Raw genomic sequence first — 24,322 nt, 5'->3', positions numbered from 1 at the left:
GATCATAGACAAAAACAATGGTATAGCTACTCCAAAACTACTGATTCAATTGAATCGAAATTAAATATGGTTCGTGCTGCTGATACATTGGTGAAAATCTGCTAAACCTACCTCAATATATTTTTGAATTATTTTTAAAATATGCTTCAGACATTCATTCTTTTATTTTCATAGAATTTCTCTGTCTCGAAAAAGGTTGAAATGGAATAACTACCTATTAAACCAATTTAATATACAGGGGTTTATTTGAAATAGATTTTTATTTTGAAAATATGCAAATGTGAAAATGCATACATATTTTTAACATAATTTATGGGTAAATTGGGAAGGGTTCATTAGAAGTACTGTATGCAAAAAAATTCTCTAAAAATGCCATTTCATTTTCATAATATCCGAAAATTTAAATTTTGCAAGCTGTTATTTTTGATAATTAGAAAAATATTCAAACTAATGTATCTTGTCTACACATTTTTAAATAAAATTTTTCATTTTAACAACAATTTATCTACTTTTGGCAACAGAACTGTACCGTTTAAATTTTAGCCCATCATTATTCTTGTTTAAAATTTATAATATTTTTTTTTATATATCTTTCTAGATTTATCGTTTTCTTCCAAAATTTTAAAAAAAATTCAAAAAATTTGAGTTAACATAATTCTACAACCTGTCATGATGAACCAATAAATTTAAAAGCATAACGTGAGATGGAATTTCATTATGGATTCCATAGATGAAGCAATAACATATGATGATTTTGAGCAAAGGTATTTTAAAACACACGAATCATTGGACTTCGATTTTTCCACAACTTCAATCATAACACAAAATCTTACCGCACAATATCAGGTTAAACCCAATTCTGATTCGGAAAACGAAGATGTAAAATCTAAAAACTCACATGTTCCAAGGAAACATGAAGCCAATAATAATTCTTTAAACTGTCATAGTGAACCATCACATTTAAGTATACAATGTCAGCTGAAATCCAGGTTTAATTGGAAAAGTGAAGAAGTAATGTTCGGAAGTTCAAGTAATTCTTCGGTTCAAGAAGAACATGAAAACTATGATAATTCTTTAATCAGTTATAATGAACAATTAAATTTTAATACGCAACACGAGATGCAACCCAGCTTTCAAACGTCATTTGCTAATTCTTCGATTCAAGAAAAACATGAAAGCAAAAATAATTCTTTAACCAGTTATAATGGACCAACAAATTTAAATACACAACGTCACTTGACATCCAGTTCTAATTCGAAAGGTGAAGAAGTAATATCCGGCTGCTTAAGTAATTCTTCGGTTCAAGAAGAACGTGAATACAATGATAATTCTTTAACCAGTTATAGTGAACAAATAAATTTAAATACACAACATCCCATTCAATACAGATGTAATTTGGAAGAAAAAGAAATTATATCAGAAAGCTCAACAAATTCTTCTACTCAAGAACAATTTACTTTTGACAGATTTCAATTCGAATATAGCTTTATAATTGGCAATTTTTTGAAATTTATAAAAAAAAATGCAAGTTTAGTTATTAAATTGATAACAGAAAATATAAAACTAATTATTGAGAATACCAAATTAAAAAACTCACATTTAATGGAAAATAAACATCAAGGTGATAAAACAAATGATTGCACTGCTAAGAGAAATGACGCTATAAATTATATGGAAAGTAGTAAGTTTATGAAGTAAATGTTATTTTATTACATTATACAGGATGATTCAGAAAGATATACAACAACATATATCATTGTTTAGAGAGTCGAAAAAGGGTAAAACTTTTGTTCCGGAGTAGGTGCGAAATCTCAAGGGTTTTCGAGATATTGTAGGAGCTGAGTAGGGTCAAGGAGTCTCGGGATGCGTCCCCAGATGAGGCCTGAAACCAAAAAATAATCAAACCCTTTCCCCGCACCTATCCCCCCACTGCATCCTATCGCTCCTGATTCCCCCTGGGCCGGATTAAGGCGTTACGCGATCCATGCCGATAATCAGCTTGACTGGGGGCCCAGACAAATAGCCCAGTCGCTAACGGAGCATCTGGGATATAGGGAACGGCGTTCTGCATTTAGGAACCTGGAAAGGATCGGTCGAATTCCGGGAAAAGACCGGTCTGAAGAAGAAAGGTCCACATACAACTGGGCCAAGAGTATTGTGGACAAGCGATTAAGCGAGAGGGTTGTGGCAACAAAACGACAGCGCTCCACAGAGGAACCACCTCGGGAAGCTAAAAAGCCAAGGCCACCGAATAGACCCTTGAGCGCATCCATTACGAGGTCTTTCAATGAAATCCTGAAGGACCATCTTGTTGTCGCTGTGCTTGACCAGGCTCAAGAAGATGGCAGGACTCTGCTGAGAATTGGAGGAAAGTTGAAAGCCGACTAATGGCAGGCTTTCCTCAAATCATAAAGGATAATCCAGGCCCATATCCCTCGTGCAGAGAGCAAGGTTAACACCAGGGATTTGTCAAATTTGTAGCCTGTGCTGACGGCAGGTCTCTCGACCTGTATAAAAAGACGATAGCAGGAGTAGGGGAAGTTTGGCCCGGGGGTAGGCTTGCGATCGTTGCGAAAGACCAAATTCCAAGCAGACCGCGGCAATCCCAACTTACCGATAGCCAAGTGGCGGGTGGCGAAGTTGGAAGAGAGAAATAGGGAATCTTTGGCACCTTTGGAGAGTCAGAGATTTGTACTTAACTATGGGTTCTCCTCCATAACCCTTAAAGTGTATAAAACAGACACAAAGGTTGAGGGGGCTCAGAAACAGAGTGACCAACGGGAACATCCTGAAGGCATGCCATCGGTTGTCAACGTCACCAACAAGGCTCCAGAGAAATCGTCTGGTCGGTCTCATCAGAAGCAGAGATGCTGGATGAAGCGGGGCTGACAGACGAAGACGTAATGCATCTTGATTTGGATCTGGAGGGGGCTTTGTTGGACTTGAATCTGGACGAGGATACAAATAAGACGCTGGTGGAGGTTAACGAAAGCAGCAAAGCTTCGTGCAATTCAGATCAACCTCCACCACTCTAAAGCAGCTTCAACTGCGCTTCTTCTCCGCTTACAAAGGGGTGGAGAAGATACAGTCTTGGTCCAGGAGCCCTGGATAGCAGGGAGAAAGATCTGCGGACTGAGGACGCCAGGATACAAGCTGTTTTATAGCGATATAGGCAGTTCGAAGGTGAGATCATGCATACTTATTAGAAGTAACTTAAATGCTTTTCTATTACCTCTTTACAGTAATGAAGACTTGACTGTAGTCAGTTTGGAAGCTGGTAGCAGTATCTCTTGACTTACCTAACCTAACCTAACTGAACGCTTTATTATACATATCTAAAAACTAAACAAATCTACTTATATTATTATAAGAACTTTATAAGAAAATTTAAAAAAAAAATAATCTCTCAAGCCTATAAAAAAATTTAAATGTTATCTTTGACGAAAACCTTACTCTATATGCTTTCAAAATCATATTTAATCATGAGTCTACCGGCTACACAAAAATAAAGCAATTAAAAGTATTAAAATTGTAAGTAATAAAAAAAATTCATTTTAAGGCTCATTATCTCAGAGCCTTTCATTGATCTATGGGTTCGTACAAAGTTTTAACCTATACATATATATATCTATTGAAAATCTATATTCATATTCTCCATAACACATTTAATACAGTGTTAGGTTCAGAAGTAATTGGACATTACGAAAATATTTTGATTTCAATATTTTTCATATTTTATGCTCAGATCTCTTTTCATATACAATATAGAATAGACTTATTAAATATTAAATATAATTATATTAATTATAATAGAATTATTAAATCAATTTAAAATTTTTGCATATGTAAATACATATGTGTGTATATGTAAATACATAGCATATACTTACTATAATTACATAACAGTTCAACAATTTGACAACAAAACTCTTAATTTTAAAAAATTTTCATAATATCAATAGAAAAATCTCATAATTTGTGTGCGAATAAAAAGTACTACGTAAAGTTTTTTTTTTCATATTTTTCTAAACTAGTTTTTGCTCTTTAAATATTTTTTCATAAATGTTATAACTTTAATTGAAGTAATTATGTAATATTAGCGAAAATATTTAAAAAAAAACAAAAATTAAAAATCAATATACAATTCTAAAAACATATGAAGTCTACTTTCTTTGCGCAATATTAGATTATAATGTAGTAAAACTAGATCTAATTGAAAAGACAAGAAAAATAAATAACGTATAAAGAGACAAACAACAAATACGCGAAGTTGAAAACTTGAATAGTTACAATTTAAAATTCAATTCTAATTCGAGATTTTTTTTTTTAATTTTAAAATTTTTCCAGAATACTAGTTTTTATTTTTTCTGCATATTTCATAAACACACACGCTATTATTAATTTCTTGATATTTTCTTTAATTTTTTTTTATTTTAAGAAAAAATCTTGATTTTTAATTAAAAATTTTGTCAAAAATCTTTTTAATAATTTCTTGCGTAATCAATAATAATTATTTTTAATTTTGTCTCGTTAATATTAAAAAATCTGATGTGGTCAATAACTGACCGCAATGTGTATTGTCTAGTTAAGTGAAAGTGTTACAGAATATTATAAAAATGTCTGTTAAATACTTCTTTCCAATTTTCAGTGCATTAGTAAGCCTAGAGTTAACATACCTAGAAAAATGTAAATTTGGCTCTTAGTATTGTTTCGCTTTGTCCTACCCGAATTCCCTGAAATGCTCGCCCGTTAGTTTCGGGAACAACCGGAACTCAAATACAAAAATTTCAAGAAATTCCATCAATTCGTTCCTTAGATATGGTAAAAAAGATAAAATCGGCCCCCAGTTTGGTATTCGCGCCCTGATCTTTCCAAAAAATTTATTCTTTCATTGTTTTACCATTTCAAATTTAAATATTAAATTTCAATGAAATCGGTTGATTATTACTCTTTATATACTCAAAATTGTATATTTGGCCCGTAGTAAACGAAATGTCAAGTAAATCTGTTGCATATTTTCTTTAAAATTATCAATAATCTAAAGCAGGCCCTTTAAAGGGCCCAGTTCCCGAGGCCTGATATATATTGATCAATCCGTGACATAGTCGAAATAAACTTACATATAAAATTTCATCAAAATCGGTTCAGCGGAACTCGGGATACACACGTGCACACATATGTTAAACAGACAAACAGCCAGACCGACACCACTCTACAAATAGTTTATTTCCCACCGAAGACTTGATATACATCGTCAAAGTTTGCGGTTTCGCCGCTATAATAGTTTCTGAATTCTAAAAAAATAATTCGATAGTTCCTTTTTTTTTAGTATATTCAACATACATACATATACAAACGTAAATGTATTTATTAAATCATACACATAAGTAGATTGACTGCAATAAATGTGATCCATATTATAAAAATCAACCAAATGATTTCCTATTGAACGTCCATTAAGAACGTACATAAATTAGAAAATTCCCAAAGAAAATTTTTACAGAACTATCTCATAAAGTGAATTTAATACAATTCATAATCTTAAAAGCCAAAAATAAAAAAAAAGAAAACAAAAAGTTTCGGTCGGCATTTTTTATATAATTCCAAAAATCTTGCAAAAACTAAACAATATTTAATTTTGTATTACCTCCCACGTGAGCTAAAAATCACATAATCAGTTCTTTAACTTAATTTTTTACGAAATGAAAAAAAATTAAACGTTACACTTTTTCTTTTTACTTCATTATAAGACTTTTTCTTCTCTTATTTAATTTCAACTACGCATTTTCTGCTTTTAATTTTATTAAAATGTGGTCAAATGTCTTCTATACAATTGCATAATAAAAAAAATTTTTTTTAAGTTTCAAGCTTAACCCAAAAACACAAAAAACTGGAAAATAAATAAAACAAAAAATATTATTTAATATTAGATCTCGTACTTGGTTCTTTTGTTAAATGTGAATGAAATCATGATACTTTTAACTCAGGAATTGCAAGGTTTTCTTTTCCAAAGATCAACAGCCCTATCATGAATTCCAAAATTCGGAAAATTACAAATTTCATATTCTCAATTCCAATTTATTAAAATCATACTACGGTAATAATAGAGTAATAATAAATTACGTTCGTAGTAAAAAGAACATTCGAAAGTCTACGAAAGAAATAATCACACGTAACAAGCACTTTAAGCAGAGTTGGTTGTTTGAAATTTTCAAGTTTTCAATTTTTCTGTTTAAATTAATAGTTCTTCCTATTTGCTAAAAACTAAAAAAAACTGTAAAACTCGCGTTTTTAAAAAATATCCCTTTTTACCAAAGTTGTGTACTCAAATAGCAACAAAAAACAAATAAACATTTGACAGTTGAAATAAAATACTGAATTTGGTACTCCGAAAAATTGTGTTACCACTGCTGATTCATCTCTACGAAAAGAATTTGTGATCATTTAAAAGACTATGACGTAGCTAAATTCATAATTCGTAGATTTCTACTAGTGGAATTCATAATAGGGCTGAAAATTTCATTACAAATTAATTCTCGATTCTCAAAACCTAATGAAAATCAAATCTTTATAAAGAATGTTGCGAATGTTGAGAAAATAATAGAACAATAAAATAAAGTCATTAAATTATAAAGCTATTGTTCCTTTTAGACAAACTTTACAGATAGGCTTAGATGACGAGATTTGAATGGTATTTTTAAAGGCAAAATTTTTTTACCATTGACTAAAGCCCATTTTAAAAGATAAAAATTATTTATTTATTTGAGATTTTAGTGTCTAGTATTACCGTCATATCACAAATTTCTGGTTCGACAGTTCATTAGTTTACCTAAATCGGTCCGAAATTTAATTTCAATACAACATTTAATTTTCAAACAATTAACCAATCAGGATTAGTAAGCTGAATTGTGTATTAGTACTGTAGTACTATACAATTTAAATGCCACGAATGACAAAAAAAAAGTATGTACAGTTTAACGCAATTACGGTCACTTAATTCATATGATGTACATTTTATTTATGATAACACCTTACCCGGCTAAAGAGCAAGCACATATTAATTGCATACATTTCTGCTTTACGTTATGTAAAGGGTACGTAATCATTATCGAATTACAATTTTTTTTTTAAATAAACGATATGTTCTTTATTATTTTATTATATACCACTGCAATTACAACTTTTCTTTTAGTAAATATGAAGGAATGAAATAATAATACACAAAATTCGACAAGATAAAAATACAGATCTTAACACTACAAGATAGGTAAACAGAAGCAAAAAACTACGATTTTGTGTGTGTTCTTAGCAAGTTAGAAGAAGCCACATTTTAGTTAAATTTTTATCTTTAGTATTTTGTAAAATTTCATATATGTATGTATGTAGCTTACGTATTAGTTGTATTCTAATTAATAATTTTAAAGGCATGCATTATTTTTTTTTGTAGAATCAAAATTATAATACATAGTAGAACTTTAAGGTATATGTTACCTTGTTACTTATTAAGCATACATGCATGTGTAGCTAAATTGACAGACACACATGCCTTAATTGATGGAAAGACATACGTTATTTGACTAAAAATTAATATTATATCTTAGACCATTACTGATCAGATAATGTCTTGCCAAAAAAGTCCGTATACGAGAATAATGAAATATATTAAGACCTACTCGACAAATTAATGTAACAACTTTAAACTTTAACAAAAAAAATATTTATTTTCAACAAAAACAGAGTAGTATTAATACTGGCAAAATCACAAAGATCGTAATAATAAAAATTTTTAAACTCTAATAAAAAAACAGAACTAAATTAAAAATCTATATATACATTAATAATCATCTCCTTCTTCTTCATCTTCTTCATCATCTTCCTCACCACTTTCATCATCACCTTCCTCCTCATCATCTTCTCCGCTATTTTCATTACCATCATCATCGTAATCATTTTCACCTGTATACGTACAAATAAAAAATTTCCATTAATTATAAATACGAATTTTCAATATATTCGAAATTGCAGTCTGTACTGTATTAATAAAACTATTAAGCTTATTTACTTGTTAGAAAGTTCTTATAATTTTGAATTGTTCAATGATATATGTAGCATTATTGCTACAAAGATCTACCTTCATGTATTACAACCTATTATTTAAATATTGAATTATTTTATTTCAAAATAAAAATTATTTTTGAATTTATCAAAAATATTTGAAACGAAAATTATACAAACTATTTTTTAGATTCCAAACAAAATAATTGAAAATCAAAGTTCACGAAAGTAGAATTTACACATTTACTTATGAGTTAAATTAAAAATAAAATTATATTAAATTTGTATAAATTTTAAATGAATAAAATATTAACTCAAATTAATTTAATTGAATTCAATTCAATTAATTATTTTATACACACCTGAATAACTTCCTTGATGATATTGTGTATTTGCTGCAGGCGGATGCTTTGTGTGTGATGTATAAGCTGCTGTTTGTGGTACATCGTTATTATTTTGATGATAATTTGGTTCTGATTCTTCATTATTATGATTACCATAATAATCATGTTCTTGATATGGTTGTTCATTGTGTTGCACAGATTGATGTGATGTTGGATATTGTTGTTGATATTGTGATGATGATTGTGGCGACGGTGAATGATATTGTGTATTATGTTGTTGTGTATTTGGTGCTAAATCATGTCCATGTGTTTGTGATTTACCATCAGTTATAACTTCTGCTTGAAATCCGTTTTTTTTATCAGCTGTGTATTTAACAACACGAAGTGTACCATCCGGATCAACAACACTAAAATATTTCAAAAAATATACATATTTTAATTTTTTCTTTTTTTTGCTTAAATATAAAATTTCAAATTCAATCAATAATTGTATACATACCTATATTCACCTTTAACAGCATCACCATGTCTTGATTCTTTGCGATTCTGTAATACACGTGTTTTTGGATCATCTACACCATATGCAAAACTATAATCAGGTTTTTGTATGTAGTCAACATAACTACGTCCATGTTGATCTTTAAGGTAGATTTCTTTTTCAGGACCACTAACTGGTCCACTAAATTTTGCATAACTAAAACCAACTGGTCGACAATTACATAATCCTATTACTGTTGATATTATTAATCCTAATATAAGCGTTGTACGAATCTATATATTTTTATTTAAAAAAAAAAAATTTTTTTTTTTTTTAATTTTTCGAATTCAAAAATTTAAAATTTAATAACAGTTTAAAATATTACTGAAATTATTACTAACTTGTAACATTTTATTAAATTTTATTTTAATATGATCTGAGTGCGGTCCTTTTTTATAAATCCTGTTTTAAATATTGAATCTTAAGTGTTATATATGAATAATGTGTAAATATCCCTTTTAATTTTAAACTATAATTTGTTGTCTCAATAACGTTTTTATTCCATTCCAATAAAATAACGATGTTTTACTGAGCTTGACCAAAAGTTAAGTGCTACCAAAATTTTCTGTTTCATATTATTTATAGAAATAATAGAAATGATTCGATTTTCTTTTGTAACTTCCTCTTATTTCATTGTAAAAATAACCGATACAAAATTATTAGGCAATTTTTCTTTATTTAACCGCATAAAATTTTCTTTTATTGATAACTTCGACGCATATTTTTAAAATTATTTTCCGATTCTTTTAATTAAAATGTTATGGTTTTAACACTCTTTTTCTTTTATTTCTTATTATTTAAGTGTAAATTTTAGTTTTGACAATAGTTAAATGAATTTCAATGTTTAATTTTAATAAAATTAAAATTAATATTTTAAACAGTCCGTTTGTCAATTTCACCACAAAAATATATTGAGAAAATTTCATTCGGGTTGCATTTATATCGCAAATCAATTTTATATATAAATTTTTGTATATTTTATATCAATTGTACTGCTATGTTTTTATGCTGTCAAATGTCAAAAATATGCTTATCGGTCATACATGTGTTTATGAAGAAAGCAAAACATCTCTATCATAAGACTCCAATACATTTAATTTCTGTTTATGAAGTAAAATCAGAAAGAATGTTGGTTATAATATTAAATGAAAATAATTAAAAATCAAAATGTAAACATTGCATTGACATTTTGCGTATTAGGGACAATAGTAAACTAGAAAATTTTTCGTTAATATTCGTTATGAAATGTAAAAGAATATATAATTCACATGTTCCCAATAGCCTAAATTTTAAAAGTTAAAATTTAAAAAAAAAAATTTGAATGCTAACTTGCTTAAATTTTTAAATATAATTTTAGATTAACTGCTGTTTTTAATTACTTCAAAAAAAAAATTTGTTTTATCTCTTTCTATACAATATAAACTTAGTATTTTTACTTTTTGCAACTTAACTAAATTATTTTGTTTGTTAGACATTTTCTGTAATTCCGCACTTTAAATTTGAACGAATTAACATTGGGTATATACGAATTACGATTATATATATGTATACTTTCTTTGTTTTATTTAAATTTGATTTAAAAGTTGAAACGTGTTGGAAAGGTGGAAATTTTCTTTATTCCTTATAATATGTGTGTATGTACACATATATCTTATGATCGCTTGTATCGATTTTCTTTAATAACTGAGATCATTTTAATTTAACAATAGACTCTATGCTTAAATTAGGCAAATTTCAAAAAATTAGTAAACTATATATATAATATGTAACTAAATAAATGAAATTATTGGTAAGCGACAGCTTTAATTTTAATCTACAGTTATGTATGTACTTATAAAATTTTTATTGAAATACCAATGAACCAAATCAAAAATTTTTTTTTTTAATTTCTTTCTTTAAGTTAGGAAATCCAACACGTTTTTGGTCTAGTATCTTACAATATTAATATATATATATATTGGAATAAAAGATTGACATTTTTATATACCTATACTATCTACGTGGTATAGATATTAAAAATTTTGAATTGTTTAGTAAGTTTAAAAATGTGTATGCGCCATTAGTCGATTGAATGACTGATACAGTATTATTATAAAATTAGTTTACAACTTATTTAGTTTATAGTAGTATTTACGTACATATATGTAAATATGCGTGTCAGAGAAGTTAGGAATATTGAATTCTAATTAAATTTCAAAAATTATTAGTTACATAACAAATGTTTTAAAAATTAAAAACTATTCAAATAAAAAGTAGAACACTATACTTTTTACTTATGCAAAAAATTTGTAGTTGTATAAAAGAAATTATAATTTTAAAATAAATATAAATAATATAATAATATACTACGATGATAATAAAAACGAATTTATATTTTATTTGTTTGTAGATATAATAACAAAAAATCTGATGTGGTCAGCACATAACCGACCGCATTGTGTATTGTCTAGTTAAATGAAAGTGTTACAGAATATTATAAAAATGTCTGTTAAATACTTCTTTCCAATTTTTAGGACATTAGTAAGCTTATAGTTAACATACTTAGAAAAATGAAAATTTGGCTCTTAGTAGAGTTTCGCTTTGTGCTACCCGAATTCCCTGAAATGCTCGCCAGTTAGTTTCGGTAACAACCAGAACTCAAATATCAATTTGTTCTGTGGATATGGTGAAAAATGTAAAAGCGGCCCGCAAATCTGTTCTCGAGCCCTGATCTTTCCAAAACAGTTATATGTTCATTCCTTTAATATGAGGAATTCATATATTAAATTTCAATGAAATCGGTTGATTATTTCTCTTTATATACACAAAAATGTATATTTGGCCCGTAGTAAACATCTAGTTGCCGATGCCTGATATCTTCCAAAACATACGAATTTTTGCGGACGGTCGAGCTGAGCTTATATATAAAATTTCAAGTAAATCGGTTGAATATTTTCTTCAAAATGTTCAAAAAAGTAAAACAGGCTCGAACTTGAGATACTCGCGTGCACACACAGACCGACAGACCGACAGACGGACAGACCGACAGGTTGCTAAAAATAGTTTATTTACACTTCCCTACTATGGAGAAGTACGTTCCCACCGAAAACTCGATATGCAAAATTTGTTGCCATCACATAACCTACCTATTGTTTACGCAATACGGTCGGTAAAAAGATTAACCATACTGACTTCTGAAAAGTTTCAAATGACAAGCGTATCATACAAAAACTAAGAAAGTCAATGTTTTGGAAGTTTCATTATAGCTTTACCAATAAAATTATGAAAATGTTGGTTAAAATATTGACTCTGTTTTCCTAATTCTGTTTATCTTAAAAAAACTTTTATTTGCCAAAATATGTAAAATCACAATGGAATAAAATATTTACGCAAACTATAAAAATTTAATTAAAAAAAGTATAAAACACTTTTAAACAAAACAAGAAAAAATAGAGTTGACCTTGTCCTATGTGCTAGTAAATATGCCATAGCTGACAATGGGAATGACTACGACTTTAAGTTGCCTTATTACCAAATTTTATTTTTCAAAATTTCAGTAATGTAGGTTTAACAGTTTTTAAAATATTGAAATTTCAATACCACAGCTTTTATAGTTTCTAAGATATAGCCGAATAAATTTGGAAGTTGTATTACAATAGTTGTATGTAGGTAGCCGAAATAGTACCCCAATCACGACCAATTTAAATAGGGTTCTGGCATTTAGTATAATAAATCATTTGTGAAAGTTTGGTGAATTACCTCAATTAGTTTTTGAGTTATCAGATAGACAGACAAAGCTAAATCGACTCAGAATCAAAAACATATACTTAGAATCTATATCTTAGACCATTATTTTTTAGCGTTACAAACGGTAAGACAAATTTAATATAGCCTTCTAACATACGTTCGTACGGGTATACAAATGTATTTAAATTTAATATCACGCTTTTAAATAAACTGATTTCGTATATGGTATTTTCTATTCGACCTCTTACGCGATTATATACTTTGCGGTGAGGTAGAGACTGAGTAGTATCACGAATCTGAAGAGTTATTCCTAGATGAAATCTGAAACGAAAAGATGATTATCTTTTCAAACCCTTTTCCAAAATCAGAAATTTTAATCTGATGCCGGATTAAAGTGTTATGCGACCCATGCCGATTATCAACTTGGCTGGGGGCCCATATAGATATATCAGTCAAGATCTGAGTATCCAGATACCCGCCACTCTCTGGCGTTAGCCTTGTTTAAGTACATCGAATCTCTGCTTAGACTGTTTCTTTGCAAGCTATGGGATTTAAATGGAAAAAATTTCAAAAAGAACACAGTAAAGTAAATTCTATAGAAAAAGAAACTATCAAGAGAATCTTGGAAACATTTAACACGAAACTAAGATAAGCAAGTTGGGTAACGCAAAGTTTTGATAAGATTGATTGTAGTTTGAGCGTTAGCTCATCACCTGCAGTTGCTGACCAAAAAAGAGTATTGCATCTATTGTTATATAATCAAACGTTTACACAAAACGGCGGTTTTCTGCATACAATAAATCAAAAGACGAAAACTCTAAGGACAATAGAAAAAAAAGTGTAACTCAACGAAATCAAAAGGGGAATAGGTTCCAACAAAAAGCGGAAGAATCATAGAATAGCAGACACAACAGCCGAATAATCTTTCAAACGCAGTTGCTTATAAGCGTTAAAATAACCAACAGTTATTTAATCGCTGCTGTGATAGACGAAGCCAAAGATGATAGCAAAATTTCAAAAGAAATTTCAAAGTGACGTTTGTCCCGGAATGAAACTCGCCGTTGTACCAAAAGATCAAATCCCAAAGACTGTACGGTTGTTGCTCGATACCAGCAGAACCGTGTAACATTAATAACATTCCAAAAATAATTATAATGAGGAATCCCAATTTGCCAACGTACAACAGAACTTAGTCATTATAGGGTTGTGGAATGCTCTTAACATTGTGTGTAATTTTTTAATACTCGTTTCATCACTTTTCGGGAAAATTTTTACTTTTCTGACAGTCAACGTTTCAACGTTCCATAAGTATTGTGTTTGACACATTTATTTTATTGAAAAAAAATTATTTTAACACGACGTGCATTTCATATATTTTTAAAATCATCTGGAATAACACTTTAACAAAATCACAAATTTCTTTAGCACAAACAAATGCTAAACGAATTACATTACATAATGGTATTTAATTAAAATAAAGAAATTATTTAATAATCAAATTACAATTTAAAATCTTCAATTAATAAACTATTAAAAGAAGTCAAGATCGTTGCTATTTTCCATAAAAGAACTATGTATATAATATATGCATGAAAAAGTAATTTTAAATAAACTCACAATAAAGAAAAATTTCTAAGGTATGAAGTAATTGATTATGTCTTAAGAAGTAATTATACCTCATCATTTTGCAAATTTAAAACTTCAGTGATTTTTAAAATTTATAAATATTTATAATTTCTTTTCATTTTACATTTCTACCTTTTCATAAGTTTGCAATGGTTTTCTAGGACAAAGTCATCGTATAAAGAAACATTTAAATCGGTATAACACAATAACGTATAACTGAACTGGCAACTAACAAAATACAAACCGTGACTTTGTTCACACAACGTAGAACAAAAACAAAAATGAAATCTAATTTTCTGTTATGATTTTTCATTCAATTTATTGGTTTTTTCTTCTTTTGTAGTTTCAGCTTTTAGTTTGGATTGAGGTATACCTCAATCTTTGTACCGAAATATATTTATTCCGAAATTTTTTCAGAATATTACGTGGATTGTAAATTTCCAGTACGCAATAACCAGTATTATGTACGTGTAACTTTACAAATCTTCAATAGAAAAATAAGTTATTTTTCTATTGAGTTGAAGTGTGAAATTTCTTCTCGGAAAATTCTTTAAGCTAAATTTAGCTTTTGGAAAGAAGCAACTGAATAGAAACGAAAAAGTGGTATAAATTAATACAAAACATTCTGGAAATTATAATAGCACAAAACAATGTGTTACGAGTATTGTTTTAAAAAAATTTTTAATAAAATTCAAATTGTTTCAATGGACAAAATAAATTAATGTTTGGAAAATTGAAAGTAGAAAGAAGGCCGAAATTACGTACATATGTACATACACAAATAGTTGTTTACTAGAAACTTATTTATATTCATAGTAAAAAAATTTTTCTTAGGAGATCGCGTTTAAAAATTATAACGTAGTTCCTAAATTTCGCAAAAATTTCATTTTTTAATATTGAAATTAAATATTTTTTAAAATCTGCAAACACATGAATATAAGAGCTACTTAACATAAATTAATATAAGAATACGTTAACATAAATTACTTGTATTCTCAAAGAAATTATATATTTTCTCAGAAATTTTTTTTCCATCTCCTTCCTCTTCCCAAAATTTCTCTATCAAAATTTGCAAAATTTTAATTTTAGGTCCCTTATCAATCGTTGTGATATGATGAATTAATTTTTCCTTTTTAGCACTTTTCCAAAAATTTTTTTGAAAAAAAGTGCTTATTAGTTTCACTCTGTACGTCCGTCCATCCGTCCGTGGACATGTTTACAAAACTTCTACTCCTTGAAGATAGAAGGCAGAAATTTTATATGTATATAGATCTTTACTAGAAACTTATTTCTGTAGAAGAAAATTTTTACCTATCTTCCCCCCTCTAGAAGTTATACTCCCTCCCACCCACAAAAAAAAACCCTAAAAATTCCATTTTTTAACTTTTTATGGCAGTGAAATCATAAGCATTTTCCAAATTTTGCAAACGCAGAAAGGCAGTGGCTTGCTTCTCCTATCGCGGTATACTATAGTTCAACTTCACAAAAACAAAATGGCCGTTCAAATTTAACGTTATCTAAAATCCGTTTTTTCCTAATTTTTGATATCGTTTTTTTTCTAGACCACAGGTTGTGGGAGTTCATTTCATTAGAAGAAATTTTTTTCCATTTCCACCCCCTCTCAAGTTCTCGTCTCTTGAAATTTTTAAAATTTGAATTTTTGACGCCTTATATTTCCGAAACCACAAGCTTTTTTAATAAACGCAAAAAGCTAACGGTAAATTCCATGACATTAAAAAATATTATTATTTTTCTTAACTCACGCAATTAACCCTTAAAATTGAGTATTATGGCAACCCCTTTTTATATTAATTTTTGCTTTATTTCAAAGACTGCATAAATCGTTCATCCTAAACATATGCAATCCTAGAAATAGTTTCGTTTATGAATAAAAATAATTTTAATATTGTCGTAGGCATACATAGACTGTATTTAAAGGCAGTATTTTTACTTGTTGAAAGGAAAAGTGCTACAATACAAACCATTGGTTTGACCCAACTTTATTTTATTACCGACCGTATTGTGTAAACAATAGGGTCGGTAATAAACAAATTTTGCATATCGAGTTTTCGGTGGGAACGTACTTCTCCATAGTAGGGAAGTGTAAATAAACTATTTTTAGCAACCTGTCGGTCTGTGTGTGCACGCGTGTATCTCAAGTTCGACTGAACCGATTTTGATGAAATTTTATATGTAAGTTTGTTTCCACCATGGCACGGATCGATCAAGTTTTGGTATATATCAGGCCTCGGGAACTGCACTTTTTAGCGGGCCTGTTTTACATTTTTGAACATTTTGAAGAAAATATTCAACCGATTTACTTGAAATTTTATATATAAGCTCAGCTCGACCGTCCGCAAAAATTCGTATGTTTTGGAAGAAATCAGGCATCGGCAACTAGACGTTTACTACGGGCCAAATATACATTTTTGTGTATATAAAGAGAAATAATCAACCGATTTCATTGAAATTTAATATATGAACTCCTCGTATTAAAACAATGAACATATAAATTTTTTGGAAAGATCAGGGCTCGAAAACTGATTTGCGGGCCGATTTTATATTTTTCACCATTTCGAAGAAAATATTCAACCGGTTTACTTGAAATTTCATATATGAGCTTTGCTCGACCGTCCGTGAAAACTCCTAGCTTTTGGAACAAATCAGGCATCAGCAACTGGAGGTTTACTACGGGCCAAATATACATTTTTGCGTATATAAGGAGAAATAATGAACCGATTTCATTGAAATTTAATATTTGAATTCTTCGTATTAAAATAATGAACATGTAAATTTTTTGGAAAGATCAGGCATCAGCAACTGGACGTTTACTACGGGCCAAACATACATTTTTGTGTATATAAAGAGAAATAACCAACCGATTTTATTGAAATTTAATATTTGAATTCCTCGTATTAAAACAATGAACATGTAATTTTTTTGGAAAGATCAGGGCCCGAAAACTGATTTGCGGGCCGATTTTACATTTTGCACCATATCTACGGAACGAATTGATGGAATTTCTTGAAATTTAATATTTGAGTTGTGGTTAACTGGCGAGCATTTCTGGGAATTCGGGTAGAGCAAAACTCTACTAAGAGCCAAATTTACATATTTCTAGGTATGTTAATTATAAGCTTACTAATGTCCTAAAAATTGGAAAGAAGTATTTAACAGACATTTTTATAATATTCTGTAACCCTTTCACTTAACTAGACAATATACAATGCGGTCGGTTATGTGCTGACCACATCAGATTTTTTTTTCTTCTACCAAAGAATGTGAAGTTTATCACCAACCTTGGCTTTACAAAAAATCAAGGCCGGGACCCTGTTTTTTTTGTGAATGTATTTGTTAAAGTTCTAGAAGATTCATTTTTTTTTGTTGCTTTTTGTGAAAAATGATGATTTTTACAAATTTTGATTTCGAGTTTTCTATACGAAAAATTGGCTAAAAATTAAAAATTCTTTAATTTTAAAAATTTGCTTAATGACTACAGTCGCACAGACTAGTCAGAGCAAGAAAAGAGCGTCGTTGGCAACGATAACGCCCTCACAAAAGGTCTACAGCAAAACAAAGCGACAGCGCTCCACAGAGAAATCACCTCGGAAAGCTACAGACCCAAGCCCACAGAGCAAACTCTTAAGCGCCCCACTACGAGGCCTTTCAGTGAGATCCTGAACGACCATCTTGTTTTCGCTGTGGTGGACCAGGCGCAAGAAGATGGCAGGATCTCAGTCATCTTCAGTCAAGAATTGGAGAAATGTTGAAAACCGACTAATGGCGGGCTTTCCTCAAATCATGGAGGAGAATCCAAGCCCATATCCCTCGTGCAGAGACCAAGGTTGACACCAGGGATTTGTCAAACTTGTGGCCTGTGCTGACGGCAGGTCTCTCGACCTGTATAAAAAGGCAATAGCAGGAGTAGGGGAAGTTTGGCCAACAGCCAACTGGCGGGTGGCAAAGTTGCAAGAGAAAAAGGGCGACTATCTGCAGGCCCTCATAATTATGAATAGGGTATCTTTGGCACCTCTGGAGAGTCAGGGATTTGTCCTTAACTATGGGTTCTCCTTCATAACCCTTAAAGTGTATAAAACAGATACGAAGGTTCCTACAATAACAAAAACATTCTGAAAGTACATAAAATAAAAAATCAAGTATTACGTTGTTTTCAAACAGTTTACTAGTCCTTTTAGAAACTGTTCATTTGAAGCCTTTATCTTTTTCGGAAGGGAAGTTATAAGCAAACAAGTTTGGGCAAATAATAATTTCGTGGAAATTCGTTAAAATTACTGTATCTGGGAAACCGTTGGGTTTTCACAACTAGTTCCAAACAATAATTTTACCCACTGCCCTATTATATGTACATAAGTATATAATATTGTACTCTTTAATTCTATATGTAACAAATTGAAACTCATTGGGGTACAATTGAAGGTTGACAATTTGGGGTACCGTAACAAATTATAATAATAATAATGGTGGCACAGACAACAATTAGAATTGAAAAATTAGAGTAATTGAAAATTTTCTTCCTTCACGTTTTGGAAAAAAAATTTTGTTTCATGTTCGATACAATTGCTTCAAAACTGGAACTTTCTGATGCAAGAGCAATTTGAATACAGTTTTCGGCGTTTAATCGATTTCTGTTTTTCGTTTTTAGGTTTATTAGAGTGGAGAAGCCTTGTTCGCACAAATATGTTGACAGCAATTTTTTAACCGCCTCTTCATGTGCAATTTTAAAAGCCTTTACAGGTTTTGACATTCAAAAAGTGGCAGATTTGGTTTACTCTCAAATTGAATACGTGCTTCAGTATTACATCGAAGTTTAAGAATTGCTTTTAACTCTTAATATAATAAAAGACAAGTTTGTCTTTTATTATGTATATGTTTTTACTCACAATTATGCTAATGTACTTTTGTCAAACGAATCTAAAACACAATTAGATACAGATAAAGAGAATAATACACATACATATATTATAATAAGTATATATTGGTTATGCTATGTGCATATACATACATATATTATCTACACTATGAACACAATTTAAAGCTGTGCTTGCTTTGTTTCCATTTTATAATTTTTTTGAAATGTCAAATTTAACCACATTATTTCAAATAATTAGAAACAAAATTAAATATTTATGAAAATTTATAAAAACTTTACCAACTGCTTTTCTGTTTATATTTGAATCTGAATAATTTCGAATTCGATTGCGAAACGCAAATATAAGCAAATGTCAAAAAATAATTTAAAATACATAAGCACATTACTTCTTTAATTTCTACTACTAGCGCTAAAAGTGATTGGAATATTAATTAAAATTGGCGGTATTATACAGCGATATTGAATGTCTTTTAAGCGACATCTACCGTCAGATATTTAAACAAGGATTTCAGGATAGAAAAATGTAAACAAAGCAAAATTAATAGGGATAACCGCGAAATTATTTTTGCACCATATTTGCGCTATATGTATTGAAACAAATATACAATATGAAATAATGATACGAATATTAATAATCTTCACCGACCTGTGTTAACAAATACTTAGAAACAATATTTTTCTCACTTTCTTAAAGCATTTTTTCTTTCCAATTTAAGCATTTTATTCATAAAAACAATTACAAATATTGTAAAACAACTGTTAAAAGTTTTTTGATATGCTTTGCAATTATTGCGCTTATGCACAGCCAATTTGCACTAACTCGAGAGTAAATATAAAATTAAGAAAATTGTGTTCGCATATAAATGAAAAAAAATATTCAAATAATAGCCATAAATTCTAAACCAATAACATTAACCAATGTTCGAATATGCGATCCATTGCTATATTATTTTAATATAGAAGATTCGATGAATTAAAGAAGTTATTAAATTTATGAGTATATAAATTAGAATATGGCGATTCCAAAATGAAAAGTGATTTTTGATATTTTATATACATATGTACATAACATATGTTTATGTTGATATTTTATATACATACCACAAAGTGCCTATTTATTTCTATAATCATAACCCGGGTTAAGATTTAATTACTTCTAAGATACAGAAGCAATTATTAAAAAAGGGTATAACAATGTTGACTATTATAATGAATTCTGTATTAAGGTTAAAATATGTGCCTAATGCTTGGAAGGTGGCAGAAGTTATAATGATACCGAAACCTGGTAAACCTTTGAATGAAATTAAGCCTTATAGACTAATTTCTCTGCTACCAATTTTGTCGAAACTTTTTGAGAAGTTATTACTAAAAAGAATGGCAACTATAATTGAGCAGGGGTCATTAATCCCGAACCACGAATTTGGGTTTAGAGCAGAACACTCAACTACTGATCAAATTCATAGAATTATAAATATTATTGAGCAAGCTCTAGAAGAAAAGCAAATTTGTGCATCAATTTTTGACAAGGTTCGGCACGAAGGATTGATATGCAAGTTAGAAAAAATATTACCAAAGCAATATGTAGACATTCTATCTTCTTATTTAATTAAATGTTTTTAATACACTCGTTTATTTATAATATTTTTTTCCTTACATGCCTACGCAACTTATTACCATCTATTTCTAAAAAAAATGTAATAGTTTAAGAATTTAGAAGCAAAATGCAAACGAAAACTAACGGAACGGACCAAGTCAAACTACTTATTAATAAATATACTTTGATGTAAACGGAGGGTCGAACTACTTCTTAATAGATATACTTTGATGTAAACATAAATATCTGTGTCCCATTGACATTTCATTAGCCTTACGTTAGATGGACTGTCAAAATTAAAAATATGTAGGTACATATTAAATATGTATGTATTTTTATAAGCAGTTGTCGCAATTTGGTAAATAAAAAATAAAAGAGGATTCAGTTTTGTTATAATAATAAAATAGCAATTTGTAGTTTAAGAATTAAAACTAAAAGGAGCTTTGTTGTTTTCTAGGTAAAAGATTTATATTCAATTTATTTTAAGTATTTAAAAGTCTTTAACAAGCATTATAATATGTTGTTTAATATCTTATAGGAATGCCATTAACTCGATCGAAAACTAAAACTAAAGCTTTGGGTATTCAATTTTGTGAATTACATACATAAGTACATTTTTAATTTTTAAAGAATTAGGCACTTACATGAAAACTAGCGAAAATTTTTTTCCTTTTTATTAATAATAATAATAGTTTTCAGAAGATCTTAAGTTCACTATTATAAATTATTCTACGAAAAAAATACTGTTTAGGTACCTACATATACATATTTAAGTATGAATAACGCGCCATTAACAAAATTTATAAGGAGATTTTGTTGAGAGGACTTAAATAAAAAAGCAAGCAAATTAATGTATGATAAAATATATTGTTATGAGAAAAAGTAATTTTTTTATATTCTAATGGCAAGAAGCGCCTTAAAATGGGAAAACAGTTTAAAATATAAATATTGCAGGATTTAAGTTACATCTCTATGAAGTATGTACCTACTTGCGTACATATACATAAATACGAACCTGTATTGGTCTTACTTAAACAGTTATGATAAATAATTTATAATATATAGACTTAAAATTATTTCAAAATGTACAAGTAAAACAGAATTACACTTTTTCTTTTATAGACACTGCACTTACAATGGTAAATTCAATTGAAAAAGTTAAAACAAAAAAACGCAAACAAACAGATGACACCAACGATGGAACATGTACCAAGAGAACTTTATTAACAACTTCAAAAAAAGTTTCAGATTTGAAATCCTTTGGCAAAGAAAATAACAATAAGGACAATGAAATTTCAGATTCAGAACTTTACGAAAAACATATTTATCACTTACAAAAATTTCTTTCTGATAAATACGTTGATGTCATCGACCGCCTAAAATTAAATTATATTCCAAATTGCGTGCGTGACTTATTGTTTTGTAAAAATAACCACTCAAAAAATTGTCCTGGTCCACCTATTATATCAAAAATGTTTACATATCGCATAAATCAGTTTTTAATAGAAAAACGTCCTCTAAATTATATAAAAATTTGTAACAGTATAATGCAACAAGGAATAATACCGGATGAGAATATATTTAATTCAATATTTCAATTAATAATTGTAAGTTGAAAGACGTAGGTGGCTATATTTTAAAAATAAATATTTTTTTTTAATTTCATTCAACATTTATATTTATTTTAGTCTTATGGATTTGAAGACGAAATTTTGCATTACACCAATGAGTATCTCATAAATGAATCTAAGTTGACTTTAATCAATTTCATTAATTTATTCCCACCCTGTTGGAAGGGTAATCGCAATATCTATTTAAATTTTTGTACAAATCCTGTTGATCAAACTAAATACTTACCAGAGAATAGTGATCCAGTTGAAAAAAGAAATATGTTCTTATTTATAGTATACATGATTGAAAAAGTCGCTAAAGAAGAAGAAGAAACATTAGAAACCAGTGTTCCTGAATCTGAAATCATACTTAACTTTAATGAATGGGAAAGAAAAAATTCAAAATGTAATAATATGAACGCCTTTACTAGAGAAGAAAAATTAAATCGTTTATTCTTAAGTCTGGACATATTTGTGAAAATTTTTGAAACCGATTTGTCATTATGGATTTTAAGATATTTGTCAAACCCCTATAAACATTTATTTACATGTGATAAACCTTTAATTGTTGCAGCTCTTTTAATTAAAGAATCTAATTTTATGTCAGATCATATTTTAAAAATAATTGAATTATTTGTCAGTTTAATATTAAATAACTATCCAAAATTTCAGATTATAGTTTTTAAGGTAATTTTATTTTTTAATTTTATGAATTACAAATAATAAAAAAATTTCTTTCACATATTTTCTTTATTAAATTATAGCGACTTCTATCACTTATTTATGTTGTAATAAATTTAGCTGATGCTGAGGAAAATGCCATTAAATTTCCAAATTTCAAATTAAAGTCGAAGACAATGCAATTTTCAAAGCAGATATTTGATTCGCTTGCAGGTAAATCATTTTTAATTTATCTAGATATTTGAATATTGATTTAATTTAAATTTGCAATGTAGGTGAATTGAATTTTATTAAATTCTTCAAAATATATAACCACATTGAAATACCTCTAGTTCGTTTGTTGATTATCGATCACTTTATAAAGAAGTTAGACAAAGACAAAACAGCAGCAACAGATTATTTAAATCCAAAACTTATTTTCGAACGATTTAGAAAACTTCTTTGGCAAAAATATGAAATATCATCAACACCAATAAATTATTTAAATGAAAAAATTATTAACATTCCGTATGAAGAAAAATTCCCGAACTATCCTAAAATTGAAAATAAAATATTAGAAATACCAGTATTAAAAATTTATAGAGAGCAGTACCTTTATTTATATTTAGAGGCTTTGAAAGCATATTGTGACGCATTTTTTACTAAAAACTTTCTATTAATATTAATGGATTGCAATACAATAAAGCCAACAATAGTTTTAACTAAGGAGATAGAACCAAAAAAAATTACAAAAAAATTTAAACTGGAAAAATTAGAAAAAGATGCTTCAAAACTTTTAATGGGAATTGATTTAGATAAAGCATTTGGCAACTCGAGCTCAAATGAAATACCAGAGTATGGTGTCGATGTTACTTACGAGATAATTGTACAATATCGAAGCGATTATAAATATTTATCGCTATTAAAAAAAAATTTGCCAATTATGATACAGAAATTTGGTAAAGAATTTGATATTTTTACTGAATTCATCGAATATTGCTTTACACCAGAATAAAAAGTTTCTGTGTACCTACCTACCTATTTTAAAAGAACAAAAAAATTAATTGTTGTGGAGTTTTTTATTTCATGTTTTTTAAAATTATTTTGTTTTTGTTTGTATGATTTATTAAATTAAAAATAAATAAACCAATTTAAATTATAAACTTGTTTCTGTTTTGCTAACAAAAATAATTGGCATGTCAACATTTGTAATGTTTGATAATGTATTTTGCTGAAATTTCTTTAAATTATTAAATTATGTAATTAAAAATTAATTTC

The 24,322-nt window shown here is 28.8% G+C and overlaps 1 protein-coding gene across 1 annotated transcript; it reads left to right on the top strand.

The window, feature by feature from the left end:
- The first annotated feature begins 603 nt into the window (after positions 1-603).
- On the top strand, positions 604-24,201 carry LOC129609004 (uncharacterized). Its single transcript, XM_055520833.1, has 5 exons — positions 604-1,681; positions 21,897-22,381; positions 22,463-23,071; positions 23,149-23,278; positions 23,341-24,201. Exons 1-5 carry the CDS (start codon positions 718-720, stop codon positions 24,057-24,059), a joined length of 2,907 nt encoding a protein of 968 aa, XP_055376808.1. The 5' UTR covers positions 604-717; the 3' UTR covers positions 24,060-24,201.
- The last annotated feature ends 121 nt before the right edge of the window (positions 24,202-24,322 follow it).

The sequence above is a fragment of the Condylostylus longicornis genome, unplaced genomic scaffold (genome assembly GCF_029603195.1).
Source record: "Condylostylus longicornis isolate FDR11 unplaced genomic scaffold, ASM2960319v2 ptg000038l, whole genome shotgun sequence".
Lineage (NCBI taxonomy): Eukaryota > Metazoa > Arthropoda > Insecta > Diptera > Dolichopodidae > Condylostylus > Condylostylus longicornis.
This window is presented reverse-complemented; position numbering and strand designations above follow the sequence as displayed.

Excerpts from the sequence above, each read along its gene's own strand:
- LOC129609004 (XM_055520833.1), top strand. The coding sequence starts at position 718 with ATGGATTCCATAGATGAAGCAATAACATATGATGATTTTGAGCAAAGG. Across the intron at positions 22,382-22,462 it reads CAATATTTCAATTAATAATT|TCTTATGGATTTGAAGACGA; the intron begins GTAAGTTGAAAG and ends TATTTATTTTAG. Across the intron at positions 23,072-23,148 it reads TTCAGATTATAGTTTTTAAG|CGACTTCTATCACTTATTTA; the intron begins GTAATTTTATTT and ends ATTAAATTATAG.